Source organism: Podarcis filfolensis (genome assembly GCF_964270895.1).
Source record: "Podarcis filfolensis genome assembly, chromosome: Z".
NCBI classification, from domain to species: Eukaryota; Metazoa; Chordata; class Lepidosauria; order Squamata; family Lacertidae; genus Podarcis; species Podarcis filfolensis.
Genome location: NC_139617.1, coordinates 18,786,261 through 18,800,371, shown reverse-complemented (window position 1 = coordinate 18,800,371; position 14,111 = coordinate 18,786,261). Strand labels below are relative to the sequence as shown.

At 43.0% G+C, this 14,111-nt stretch overlaps 1 protein-coding gene across 9 annotated transcripts in view; it reads right to left on the bottom strand.

Moving 5' to 3' along the window:
* F8 (coagulation factor VIII) overlaps positions 1-14,111 on the bottom strand; it is a 76,710-nt gene that overhangs the window by 35,339 nt on the left and 27,260 nt on the right. For all 9 annotated transcript variants that reach the window (XR_014543675.1, XR_014543676.1, XR_014543677.1 and 6 more), the window contains 7 exons: positions 12,733-12,855; positions 10,884-11,096; positions 7,344-7,415; positions 4,898-4,990; positions 3,337-3,558; positions 2,433-2,703; positions 1,469-1,643 (listed from right to left, as the gene is read on the bottom strand). Coding sequence is in view for 6 of the 9 variants with exons in the window: in XM_083595787.1 (XP_083451913.1) it covers positions 1,469-1,643; positions 2,433-2,703; positions 3,337-3,558; positions 4,898-4,990; positions 7,344-7,415; positions 10,884-11,096; positions 12,733-12,855 (1,169 nt within the window). In the remaining 3 variants the exon portion in view is untranslated. The remainder of the gene's footprint in view (positions 1-1,468; positions 1,644-2,432; positions 2,704-3,336; positions 3,559-4,897; positions 4,991-7,343; positions 7,416-10,883; positions 11,097-12,732; positions 12,856-14,111) is intronic.

The window sequence follows — 14,111 nt, the reverse complement described above, 5'->3', positions numbered from 1 at the left end:
GGAGAAAAGAACCACCCCAAATGTTTTGCTCTACATCCAGACCGATGAGCTTGGCAGATAGCACTGGAAGTCTTTGACACAAATCAATTCAGCCTCTGCCAATTTCTGTGAAAACTACCACAGACTGCTGAAATGGTTGTGTCAACGAGCCCTGACTCTTCCCTGAGAATCCTAGGTTACATTTCAGGTTGAGACCAACTACATTTGTTCTGGGTATAAGCTTTCGTGTCTATGTGCCCATCCTGTATTTTTATAGTAGTGTCCAGAAAATGTATTTCTTGCATAGATTGGTTCAAATATCGTCAATGTATAGCAGGTACAAGAGAGGTTTGAAAGGGTAGGAGTTTAGGAAGCATTGCTCCAAATCTGCCATGAAGATGTTGGCATACTGTGGGGCCATGCGTGTGCCCATTGCTGTGCCACCGATCTGAGAAAAACAGCACCCCACCATCCCACTATATATAAGGGTCTGGTGACTTCTCTTTCAGTGTATCTGAAGAAGTGTGCATGCACACGAAAGCTTATACCCAGAACAAACTTAGTTGGTCTCTAAGGTGCTACTGGACAATTTTTAAAAAGTTTTTTATTTATTTCGACTGCATCAGACCAACACTGCTACCTACCTCAATCTCAGGTTGAGAACATGATTAGTAGAAATACAAAACAAATAGGGCAGTTACAATTTACAAATTAGCAAAAGATTCAAGAAGGGAAAAGAATACTGAGCTACAACCCTCAAACAGTTTCCCAAGACAGAATAGATATATAAATAGTTCCTCGGGATAGAATTGTCTTCAGCAGCACTGTTTTAAAATAATGCTTTAGAGTCTAGACCATATGAGTTCATTCAGATGATCATTTAAAACTTGGTTTAGGTGATTGTGAAGAAACTGCAGCAAGCCTCAGGCTTGTGTATTCCTACTCATCTCCTTGCTTCATATTAAGAGGAGGAGAGTGAAAGCTGTTGTTTCCGCATTAGAAAACAAGCCACAGTTCCACATCACATGTGAACTCAGGGAACTGTGGTTTGTTAGCCAAAGTTACTTACACAAGGTTACTCACACAAACCTTAATTTTCCTTTAGACCACACCACAGGGTCTCCCATTTCTGCCCTAGACATTTTTAAATTTCTAAAAGTTCTTACATAGTTCTTACACAGAATAACAGAATTGTAACATGAAACTGTGGTTTGGTCTAAAGGAAAAGTAAAAACTTTCACTCCCCTCACAGATAAAGGAGGAGGAAAACAGAAGGAAAGTGTGTGAGCTTAAGACTTGCTGCAACTCACTGACAATCACCTAAGTCATAGTTAGGACTTAGGATGGTATGGGGGCAGGAGAAGGGTGTGGATGTGTGTGTGGGTGAATGACTGAGAAAGAAGAGGGGGTGAGAGAAAAAGAGACAAAGAGCGTGGGGTGGTATACTGATGATCACAAAGGGGTAGCTCTGACCTTTCTCATCTCTTACCATAAACTCATCACCAGTTTCTCCTTTAAGGACCGGCCCTAGAATCCCCATGTGGTCTGGTTTCGATGCCTTCCGCCTCTTGAAATTCGCATCCTCGTACTCCACAAACACAACTTTCTTATACTTGGAGCCAATCCTCTGGGGACCATGTTCCAGAAACTGTTTGGCGTAAGCACTGCAGAAGAGAAGGGAGAAACGTTCTGGGATGAGCTGATGTTAGATCTGGAGAGGGCTATCATGCTTTGGCCATCACATCTCAGGCACCTGAGACATGCACCTAGCCAGATAAGTATTCATCTCATCACAGACTTCAGGGAAGAGGTTCTGGAGTATTGGCAGTGTCACTGTCAGCGGTCATCATTGTGGGATACCTGTCAATGTAGGCTGAGTAGCAAGTTGTTGAGCGGGAACACAAATTGTCTTGCCTAGCTTGACCCACTATCCAACCATCAACTTCTCTGTGACTACATTTCCTGTCTTGGGTGTTTGTTTTGTACTGCTTAGAAAACTACAGCTGCTTTTATGATATGACTGTAAATTGCCTTAAGACATATATGTGAAAGGCAATTCCTAAATTAAATAACTACTACTACCACCACCACCACTGGGGGCTGTCTGGTTGGCACTGACCTATGAACAGAACCTTCTCAGTGGTGGCTCCCAGATTGTGGAATGCCCTCCCTGGTGACCTACAGGTGGAATTCTAAAACAATCTGTCTACCCTGGTATTTCAACACTGAAAGATCAGTTGTTTTGAGAATGTTTCAAAGTATTTTTAGAATGCTTTTTAAAATGTATTTTTAGTATTGCCGCCTTTGGCTCCATCAGGAAGGAGGGAGGCAGGGAGGGAGGGATAGAAACTGAACAACAACAACGATAATGATAATATTACTGTGCCAGATTCTGCTGCAGCCTGCCATAAACTTAAACCCTATGCTTACAGAAACACAGCTGACCCTGTTACCTGGATAAGTAAGTGGAGTTATCTGAAGCATAGTCCCAAACAACCTCTTCTGCTGCTATATAATGTTTCCAGGTCATAGGCTGCCTCTTGGCACGGGAACGGCCTGTAATCCTGGGTGGAGAATCACCCATTTGGATCACTGTGCTTTCCATATCGGCCTCACTGTATTCCAAGTAGTCCTCTTCATCCACGTAGTCCCCTTCCGCCACCCTCATCTTCTTCATGGGTAGGTTTGGACAGACTTCTACCGTAACTAAGATTTCCATGCCAGCTGGAAGTAAAGGTCAGAAATAGGTGTTATCTCCTATGTGCCTACTTTGTCTTCCTTGGGCTTAGAGCTCACTAAGGTGGTCAACCTGTGTCTGGCCTGCACCCCTTCACATTTCAGGTGGGAAATCTGTTGACGTCTGACTCCTCCTCTACAGACAACATTCCCTGCACAAATAATGCTGTTGTTCTCGGAATCTTTGATCCTTAGTATGTTGGTGAGCTGCAACTCCTATCATCCTTGGATACTGGCCGTTCTGGCTGCGGCTGGTGAGGGTTGTAGCTCACCAACATATTGAGGGTCACAGGTTCCTCAACTCTGCCCTGCACAATTTAAAATTAAGCAACTCACAAATTCATGAGGCTGATGGCATCTGTAGTCTATCAGCATCTGGAGGGCCACAGGATCTCCCATTTCTGCCCTATACAGTTTTAAATTAAGCAACTAACAGTACGCTGGAGCCCCAAGAGAAGGCAGGGTGCAGAAGCTAGTGGAACCTCTCTGTATCCTAGCCTGTTACTATGCATCTCATATCAACTCAAATACCATTTTTCAATAAAGGGGAGGGAGAGGTTCACCCATTGGTTTTCCATTTCTGATCCTTCATTAGCACCTCGTCTTTCCTATAGCTGTTACCTTGCTGGTGTGATGGGATCTGGCAGAACATCTGAAATATGCCAATGGTTGTGGGCATTGTCTCGGCAGTGAGAAAAGTAGCTGGGGAGAGGTCCAGAGTAGTATGCCGATGGTGTCTCACAAGGAAAGTGTGGCCCTCAAAGAAAATGGAGTGGACTTCAGGTTTGGTGCCCAAACTAATGACATACCAGTAGACCAGTCTGTTCTGGCACACCTTGAAATCTACAAGAGATATAGAAAATATACAAGTGAGGAAACTGTTCAGTGATGCTCAAGACATCCCAATGGGTGCTACCACAGGCTGGATCTTGCCCTGAAGATTTTATTTTGCCCCTGGCAGCCAAGCCAAACTTCACCTGTAAGGTAAAGAAAAAGTTTCTTCCACTTTATAGAAAGAAAAATGTTCCTTGCTTTAAAGTTGGATTTTTTTTAAAAAAATCATTTTGTATGTATCTCATCTGTACATACTTACGTTAAATACCATGTTAGAGTCTATGGTGAATCTCTTACTGCTGGAAGCACTAGCTTTGTTTATGAAGCCTGATCACTCAAGAATGAATTGGTTTTGATGCTATCAAACAGGGACTTGGGGTCAGGACAAAGAAGCAGAGGGAAGAATCTTGAGCCAGGAGTTGCAGCCAAGAATCTTGAGCCAGGAGTCAAAAGAGCAGTTGCTATTGTTATTGGCCTTTGTAGTCCTTCCAGATGAGGAGGAGAAACCAATGACTAACCTGGGTTAATGGAGTCACTCCACAGCCTAGAAACCCTTTAATAGCAATGCATGTTTAATAGCAATGCATGCTCTGATAGCTATGGAACAGCAACATACAGATCTGTGAATTATATATTCTAACTCAGGCATAGGCAAACTCGGCCCTCCAGATGTTTTGGGACTACAACTCCCCTCATCCCTAGCTAAGAGGACCAGTGGTCAGGGAGATGGGAGTTGTAGTCCCAAAACATCTGGAGAGCCAACTTTGCCTATGCCTGTTCTAACTCCATCAGCTTCTAACAGTGGCAAAAATACTAAGGCTAGTCCTTCTGTACAGCATGGTGAAACAGAGTGCTTCAAGCCACAGAATTTAGCCAGGTCATCTCCACACCAGACATTTAAAGCACTATTAATTATACCACTTCAACAGCCATGAAGAAACTGTAGCTCACACTGAAGTGGTATAACAGTGCTTTAAATGTCTGGTGTGGGTATGACCTTAGCTGAAGGCAGAAATTGGTGCCAGGATGGTAAAGTAAGACTTGGTTGGCAAAAGGGAATATTTGTCTAGCAAAGTGGGGTGCTGCTTGGTGTTCTATTTCAACCCACAAAACAGCTTGGACCAACCCTGAAAAATGCCCCTCCTAAGCCACCATACAAAATGGCTCCTGAGAATATAGAATATAGAAGCTATATAGAATATAGAAATTTAAAACATCCCTCTGCTTTTCCATTGTGCTTCTGTTCAGCCTCACTCTTGGTGTTTACATTCACCACCATCACCTTCTGTCAATCATTCCATCATTCACTTCTTTTTTTCTTGAGGGGAAAGATATAGGTGGCACTTACCAGGCTGGGAGAGATTCATGAATCCATTGATAGTGTGCAGCTCAGGGGACAAAGCATTTCCTAAGGTGTTGGATTCAGAGTACCAGCTTTTGCCTGATGGGAGACATTTGAAAGACAGAGGAAGATTGCATGACTCTTCTCAAGATCCACAAGAATTTCTGCTTCAAATATACAGAATAGGCAGAGGCAGCTGCTGTGAAAGAACTTGCAAGTCATTATTGAAAAAAGAATAACAAACATGGCAAAAAAAAGAGAGTGCTTGGACATGGAGTTTTAAAACATGGACCTGTGCCAGGAAAGAGTGAGGCAAAAGGTAAGTGTGGATAAGTCCTTTGGTTGGATGTCCATTAGTTCTAATGTTATAACACACGGAGACAAACATCTCCCAATCCACTTTTTGCACACTGTGCATTATTTTACATACCTCTATTGTGCCTCCTCTTTTTTGCCTTTCCCCTGCTATACTAAAACCACAAAGGCATTTTCTCATAGGAGAGTTTCTCCAACCCTTTAATCATTTTGTCTGCCTTTTCTGGATCCTATTAACCATAGGTGTAGCCAGGATTTTTGTTAGGAGGGGACCAAAAAGTTGTTTAGCTTTTTGGGGGAGATCACAGGTAAAATTCCCCCCCCCTAAAAGAGGACACTACGGGGGCAGGCTTTTGTTTGAGGGGCAGGAGTCTGCTGTGGGGGGACAGAAACTTAGTTAACTGAGTGTTTTTAATGTATTTCAATACTTTTTGGGCTATGCCCAAGCTATTAACCCATAATCTCAATATCATGCCAATAAAAACTAACAGGCTCACTCACTTGGCAGCAACTCTGGTGTCATTTTCAGGTGGAGCGTTTTTATTTGCTTGGGTTGCTTACCAGGAAAGCTGGCTGTAGGTCTTGCTTTATCAGTTCTGTTGAATTTTATGGATTTTTAAAATGCCTACTTTCTTCTTTTTTATCTATTTAGCTGTTGTTGGCTTTTAATTAGTGTGTGTGTGTGTGTGTGTGTGTGTGTGTGTGTGTGTGTAAACTTCTACCCTGCAAGTTTATTGAAGAGTGTCATAAAATGTTTTGTGGGTGGTATTCAACAAAGTTTTACTCACAGTGTGAATGGTAGACCCACTGAAAGTAAAGAACAGGACAAAGTTAGGTTCAGTAATTTCAGTTGGTCTACCTTGAGTAAAACTTAGTTGAATAAAGCCCAGCAAAATAAGTCAGCAGTCTTGTACATACCGACCTGGGAGTAAGTTCCAATGACTAATGAAGCTTACTTTTGAGGAGATAGGCATAGGATTTTCACTTAAAAATGGGGGTAAATCCTGAGACTATAAACAAATTAAGTTTATTTTTTCCTGTACTCTTTTACTCATTCTCCTGCTGTAATTGAATTAATTCCTGTTTTGTAACTGGCCCTTCAAGTCTGACTGACTCTTGGGATTGCTTTGAGATGCTCCAGTCCAACCTGTGCAGCTTCTCATCAATATTATAAAAGGGCTATGGAAATGATGCAGAACCCGTGGTCTTCAATATGTTGCTAGACTCCAGTTCCCATCAACCCTGACTGCTGCCCATGTTGGCTAGGGCTGAGGGGCGTTAGAGTCTGACAATGTCCTGAGCTTTCCTCAACCTTAGTCTAAGGCAATATCACTCTGGATCAGACATGATCTAACACATGCAGCAGAATTAGGTGAAATATTCATCTGGCAGACTGGACTATACCAATCTAGTCTACCAGGTAAGGGATTATATTGGTCATGGTTCTCCTGAGGACCAAGTTTCTTGCAATCAAAAAACAAAGTAATGCATCAGGAAGAAAGGTAGCCAACTTCCTGCTGGGCTAATTTTCTACTTGAAATTATTTTACAGTGTTGCTGCAATAAAAAGTGTAACACCCACCAACCAATAATCTGAAATGATACAGTCTACTCTATTGCCTTAGGACTATTCTATCTTATTGCTATCACATGCTGAAGCATGATAACATCTCAGTGGCAAATCATTTGGCCAGTCCTTGAAACTCTTAAGGAGCTTTTTTGGCACCCTGAAGACACACCAATTTATTGCGTTATTAGCTTATGTGGCCCAGACCCAACCTAGTCCATAACATAGCTCTTGAAATACATTTATGTGAAGCTGTGTCCAGGGTCACCACCAGTTTTAGCATCATCCTTAGCAAGAGAAAGGAAATTGCTCTTAGCTACAGAAGATTTTTTCTCCCTGCAGGGATATGGAAAAACATACAAAAGATGGAACATGGGAAGCTGCCTCACACTCACTCAGGGTCCTCCTAGGTCAGTATTTTTTACACTGAGTGGCAGCAGCTCTCCAAGGTTAAAGAAAGAGGGGTCTCTCCCAGCCCCACCTGGAGATGCCAGGGATTCAACCTGGAATCTTCCACATGCAAGACAAATGTTCTACCCTCTTCTCCCCTTCCTCCCCACACCATTCTTACCTTCATCAAACACTGCAAAGAGTAGCACAAATTCTTGCACTATGCTTTTAATTCCTTCACTCATCAGGGTCCCTGCATACAAGATTTTTGAAAATGGAATCATTAAAAAAGAAAAAGAAAACCTCCAGTACCCAGTCCTGTAATGCAGCAGGGCTGGGCAGAGATAAAGAGCCACCACTTACACCACAGCAGGGACAATTATATAATCTCTGGGGTGCTCTTTGCTAAACCTCTCCATGCCTCTCTTTTGCAACAAGAAACCCACAAAATAAGCTCAGCAGAAGAAGAGGTGGGTAATGCTAGCAAGCAAAACCAAAACTAGAACTTTAATTTTGAAAAAATCTTTTATTATGATTGACCAAAACATCAACAAAGGGCTGATGTTATAGAATCATGGAACTGTAGTTAGAGGGGACCATTAGGGTCATCTAGGTCCTGCAATGCATGAACTCAACTAAAGCATCCATGACAGATGGCCATCCAACCTCTGCTTTAAAACCTCCAAGGAAGGAGAGTCCACTTTCCGAGAGAGTCCTTTTCACTGTCAAACAGTTCTTACCCTCAAAAAGTTCTTCCTGGTGTCGGAATCTCCTTTCTTGTAATTTGAACCTGTTGGTTTGGGTTCTACCCTCTGAAGTATGAGAAAACATCTTCATGTGAGAGTTTTTAGATATCTGAATATTGCTATCATATCTCCTCTCCTCTTTTCCAGGCTGAACATACCAAACTCCCTTAACCATTCCTGATAAGGCTTGGCTTCCAGACCCTTAATCATTTTGGTTGCCCTCCTCTGCATACATTCCACATTTTCAATATCCTTCTAAATTGTGACCCGCCTAACCTTTCCCCTGCAACTGTTTCCCTTCTACTTGTGTATACTCTTTCTTCATGATTTCCCCTTTCTTCAATTTTTTATAAACGCCCTTCTTAAATATCAGTTCATCTGTAAGCTCCTTATGCAGCCACACTGCTTTCTTTAGGTACCTCTAACTTTTCTTACTTGTTGGAATTGTCTGCATTTGTGCCTTCAATGGTTCACCTTTAAGAAACTCCCATCCATCTTGTACTTCCTTCTCATGGATTTCTTCACAAGTGTACACATGCTTTACTGCTCCTCCCTTCTTGTTTTGTCTATTCCTTTATACCCCTTAATTTCTACATTCCAGTCATGAGCCTCATCCCACTAGCCATCAGTAAAGCCTATTAGGTCATATTTGCCTTCCTATATTATCGTCTTGCTTGTTTCACATACTCTGCACATTAGTACAGAGACAACTGAAATCATTAGCCATTCCCTTCAGCTGCTTCCTTCTTGTGGTTTCCTGCCCTTTAGCAGAATTCTGGAGCATCATCTCAGTTTCCTGTGCATCAATGAAGCTATTATCCCACATAATATGTGCTCCCCTGTATTTTCTCTCCCTGCCCTCAGAATTTAGTTTAAAGATCTGATCAGGTTTGCTAGACTCTTAACAAACACATTCTTGCCAACCACTCTGAGGTGCAACCTATCTCTAGCCAGAAGCCCTTCTTCAAGGAAGCAGAGACCATAGTCCAAGAAGCCAAACATTTCCTAACAACACCTGTGCTGCCAGCGATTACTTCCAGCATTTTCCTCTCTTTTCCTGTGCCACAACCTTCAACAGGAAGGAGTGATGAGAAAACCACCTGTGCTCCAAGGCCCGTCAGCTTCCTTCCCAGAGTCTCATAATCCCTTGCTGTACAATAAGGCTGTGTGTGGCACTATTGTTTGTACCCCCATGAATCAGAAGGAAGTGGTTGTGGTCAGTTGGCTTTATAAGACTTGGCAACTTCTCTGTCACATTGTGAATCTTTGCACCTGGAAGACAGCACACTTCCTGGGACATCCTGTTTCCTCTGTAGGGAGTCACCTACCACCACTTCCTCTTGGGAGTGGCAAGGATTGTTCTGTATATTGCACCTTCCAAAGCCACTTTGGTCTGAGGTCTGCAACTGCTGTCCTTGCTCCTTTGGCCCAGAATTGGTGTCAGAAGTGGGGGCATGCAATCCATTTTGCAGCTCCACTGACACAGCATGACTCCTGACAGTCCTGCTTCTGTGTGTCATGTTCCTCCAGAGGTTTGTCTCCTGCAATCTGCAATCTTCCTCCACTGCTGTTCTAGGACAGTACACTCTGCTCTGTCAATAAATTCCTCATCTTTCCCAGTCGCTCAAAGGATAGGTGGATAGGTGGGCCTCAAACTGCTATAGTGTCTCTCCCAGCAAGGCACTTGCTGCAGGTGTCGTTTTGCACATTCTCAGGCAGGAAGAAAAGCATGGCACAGGTATTGGAAGGTCACTGCAGCACATCCCTCTCTGACCATGTCTCTTGGTCCTATGTATACCTGAGCCTCTCCCTCAAACACCCCTGCTAAATGCCATACAAACGCCCCTGTTTACAAGTCCTGTTCACAAGCCCCCAGAGACTGCAATCAGCTAAATAGAACTGCGGCTGGCTGCTAGTCAACAGAACTCTTCAACTGGCTGGAGTTTAAGCAAAGTACTGGGGTGTGAGTAATTTTTTTTAAATTTTTTTAAAACTTGCATGGTACTGAAGCCATAATGCCTGCACTGGTCAAAAACATACTTTTGTAGCATAGCTTTAGAAATGGTTTGGCAAAGGTTGGTTATCATGAAAAGCATTTGCACTTCAGAAACTTCCACTGCTGGCACCTCCCAAGAGCTCCCGTGTTCTACTCACAGCTGGCCAATAAAAATAATTCCCTTCCTTGTGTTATAGGAAATGAGTAGCTTCCAGAATGGAACAAAACAGGACTCTTGAAATGTTGCTTTAACTCTCTGCATTGTCTCAGATATTTTCTTCTCCCTTCCCCTCCTTCCCGTCTTCCAGACAGCACAGTTGTTTAGCACATGGAGCGATGAGTTGGACGATGTTGGGTACTAATATCATCCCAGCCATGAACTTATTGGTTGGCATGAAGCAAACCACTATTTCTCAGCTTTTTTGCTCTGTACCTAATTCTGAACAATATAGATAACAATATTGGCCTACATTTTAGGGGTGTTGTAAAGGCTGCAGAGACCAGGGCTAATAAGGCCCTTTACAACAAGAGTCCAAGATATCTGAAAGACCACCTGATCCCTTATATCCTGGCCTGATCACTGAGATCTTTTGGGGAGTCTCAGCTGGCATAGTCCTCCATGGCTCAGAAGCACAGCTTGTAGCTACTAGAAGCCATGCACTCAGTGTAGTGGCCCAAGCCTTATGGAACTCCCTCCCACCTGAGATTAGACAGACACCTATCTGGTTGAACTTTAGACACACGACTAAGACATTTTTGTTCCAGCAGGCATTTTAAGGAAGTGTTTGGTTTATTATACGTATTTAGTGTTGGATTGTCCCATTTTCTGAAAGTTGTTTTTATGTATACTACTTAGAAATCTGAATTAATTAAGTGCTTTAGAAATGTGTTGAATAAACGTCTGTGAAATGTCTGTGAATTTCTGAATTTCAGAAAAAGTGATACAAATGGGAAGGTCTCTTCCATCTCCTGGTCTTACCTGGCTGACAAACCAGCAGGGCCCCAATCAAGCCAGAGTTAATATCCTTGACACTGTCCACATGAGAGGAGTAGGCATAAGTCAAACACTGTGGGTCAGACCCGGTTGGACCTTGATCTTTTAAGACGTCCCACACGTAAGTCTGAGTCTGGCCAGGCTCCACAGCATCGTCTTCTTTCTCTGGCCTGCTGCTTGCATCATCATAACCTGCCCCTGAAAACACATAAGCAACCTTTCACTTAACATTACAGTTGCTGGAGCCAATCATTTCCTTTAAGGGTAGGAATGGGTGAATCTTTTAATTTTGGTTTCTCATTTTTCCAATGTAAAATTAAGTTTACATTCCCCCATCAGTTTGCAATTTTTTTAAAAAGTCCCCATTAAAATCATCAGCACTTTAGTGTGACCCCCCCCCCCCACAATATATACATATGTGCATGTGATTTTGCCTAGTGTACTTATTTTTGCAAAGCAATTTCCCATACTAGGATACTTTTTTAAAAAATATATTTCACTGACATGTTAAAGCACACTTTGATATATGCATTACTTGGATGGAAAACTGCATTGAAAAATTTGGCGAAGAGTGAATTTCAGAGGGCTTTTTTGTTTCAGTTCGTGTATAGCGTGGATTAGGTAGGTTCGCCTTAACATATGAACTGAACTGAATTTATCCCCCTTCCCTATTTATGACAGCCTTTTACTGATATCTAATTTTCACACTACAAGAGTCAGCATACTGGATCTGAACATGACATAGGGACTGTCCAGATGTCCTTTGTATTGTGTATTCATGATGATTTGTGCTCATTATGGTATTGGGGCAATTATATCCAATCCTACTTCCAATTCTGTTATAGGATTGGATATAATTGGATATAATTGCCCCAATACCATAATGAGCACAAATCATCATGAATACACAATACAAAGGACTTCCAATTCTGTTATAGGATTGGTTTGGGATGCCACAGAGACAACTGGGTGGCAATGCTCTTCTAAGAGAGGGTCGCCCCTTTCACCTGGCCATGGCATAGTGTAGGCAGGAGGACAACAGCCCAAGAGCTAGTCTTTATTTCATCCGCTCTGGAAGACAGAGAGACTTGGCTTGCTCTCTGTGCTGAATGCAAAGTTATAGCTTTGGGCATCCACCTGGAAACCTAATGGGAGAGCAAGATCTGTTGGAGTATCTAAGCTGTGAGCTCCTCCATCCTTTGCTCAGGTTGTATAGATGCATAAATATAACCAGATATCCTAAGGACACCACAGTCTCTAATGACCAAGGAAAACAAAGCTTGGATAAGTACTGGAACCCCCCGGAGTCTGTCACTCTTCAAATACTGGAGTGCCTGCTACAACACTGATTGCAACTGCAAAAGTTTTAGGACAGTCACACTGCTTTGTTTTCAACTGGTGAGCCTCCTGTAACTTCCAGCTGAAATCCTGTAGCTTTTTACAAAACAAATATTCCAGGATGGTGGTGGGAGGTGGGGAGTTATCCCACTTTTGTTGTGATTTAGGTCAAGAATCCTCCCCATTACAATCATGTAGTAACACTGGGGAAGCATTGCAGATCAGCTAATAGTGGAATGATGTTTGGATGGTCCAGTATCAATGCACCACTAATGAATCAATCATTGCATCAATGCCATATTGCAGAATACATCTGTAAAAAAAACCCCAACCCAATCTGGATATGGCTGTAGAAACACAGGTTTGAATCCCTGATCAGCCACAAAGCTAATTGGGAAGCCTTGGATCAGGTGTTAGAATGTGCGGGTCATACCAAATTCTGTTAAAGGGGTGTGCAATATGAATGGACATGGTGCTCTGTGTGTATCAAACTCACCCTCTGAAGCTTTCCAGTAGGACACCCCTATGGCGTGGATGCTGAAAGGACGGGAAGCCAGATTCTTAAAGGTAACGACCACCTTGTCGTGAACTTCTGCTCGGATGGTAGGGCCCAGAAGACCTGTAGGGGAGAAGGAGGATGGGAACCTTAATATCTTGGATCCCACTTGATTAAGAATTTGAACTCAGGTTGCAGTTTTTACCAAAATGTTCAATGCTCAGATCAATGTGATACATAGGCAAAATGCTGTTCAAAGGCACAGTAGGTGCTCTATATACAGCTGCACAAGTAAAGATGTCAATCCAAAAATGATAGTTCCCCCACCCTACCCCTTCAAGCCTGTAATAAGCAAAAGGGGCAGGCACAACTAGTGCAGCAAGCGGTTCTGATACTTAGACTGGGTAAGCAGCCTAGCACTTCTCTGACAAGGTTGAACCATCCCTGTCTGTTCATGCCTGTGTTGGCATCTCCATGATTTGGGTGGTGGAGGAGGTGGACAGGAAAGCTAATGTAACAGCCTACAACACCCAGAGAGGTGACACTGGACAGCTTTCTTAGGGTTGCTATATTTCAAAAAGTGAAAATTCGGATACAAAAGTTGTTGTAGAGCTTTTTTGTTTAGTTTTGCCCAAAGTTGAGGTTTTTTTTGTTTTGCTTTTTTTGCAAATTCACTAAACTATAGACTTCCAATATGCCATATATCCAGGTTTTCCCAGGCATGTCAGCTATTTCCGTCTGGACGCTATTTCTGACTGCTATATTCCAGCTATGTCCGGCAAATTCCAGGCATATGGCAACCCTATGCTTTCTGATAACTCCAGAGGCAGAGTTGGCAGAGCAATAAGAACCAGCCTCTGTCAGCTTTGAAGATGGAGCCAGGGCTTTTTTTCCTCCCCAGCCAGAACTTGCCAGAACTCAGTTCTGGCACCTCTCATGTGGGCGCCATTGCCATTATAAGAGAATAAGGGAGGCGCTCATGGTGAGTTCAGGCACCTCTTTTTCTAGAAAAACAGCACTGCTGGTGTGGTGCCCATTGGGACTTGTGAGACAGAAGGCAGGGCACCCAAACCGTAGGTGGAGCCAGAGCCAATGAGCCTACTGAAGGCTCGTACACACTTCCACTTGTGTAGTGCCTGGAAAACAGGTATCTGACGAAGTGTGCATGCACACGAAAGCTCATACCAAGAACTAACTTAGTTGGTCTTTAAGGTGCCACTGGAAAGAAATTTTTTTTTTTTTTGTTTTGACTATGGCAGACCAACACGGCTACCTATCTGTAACTGGAAAACAGAGGTTCGAGTGGTTTTCTGCTGGACCCGCACTTTTTAGGCACGAGTGTCCAAGTGAGTTTCACCTTGCCCTGCTGCTTACCATTG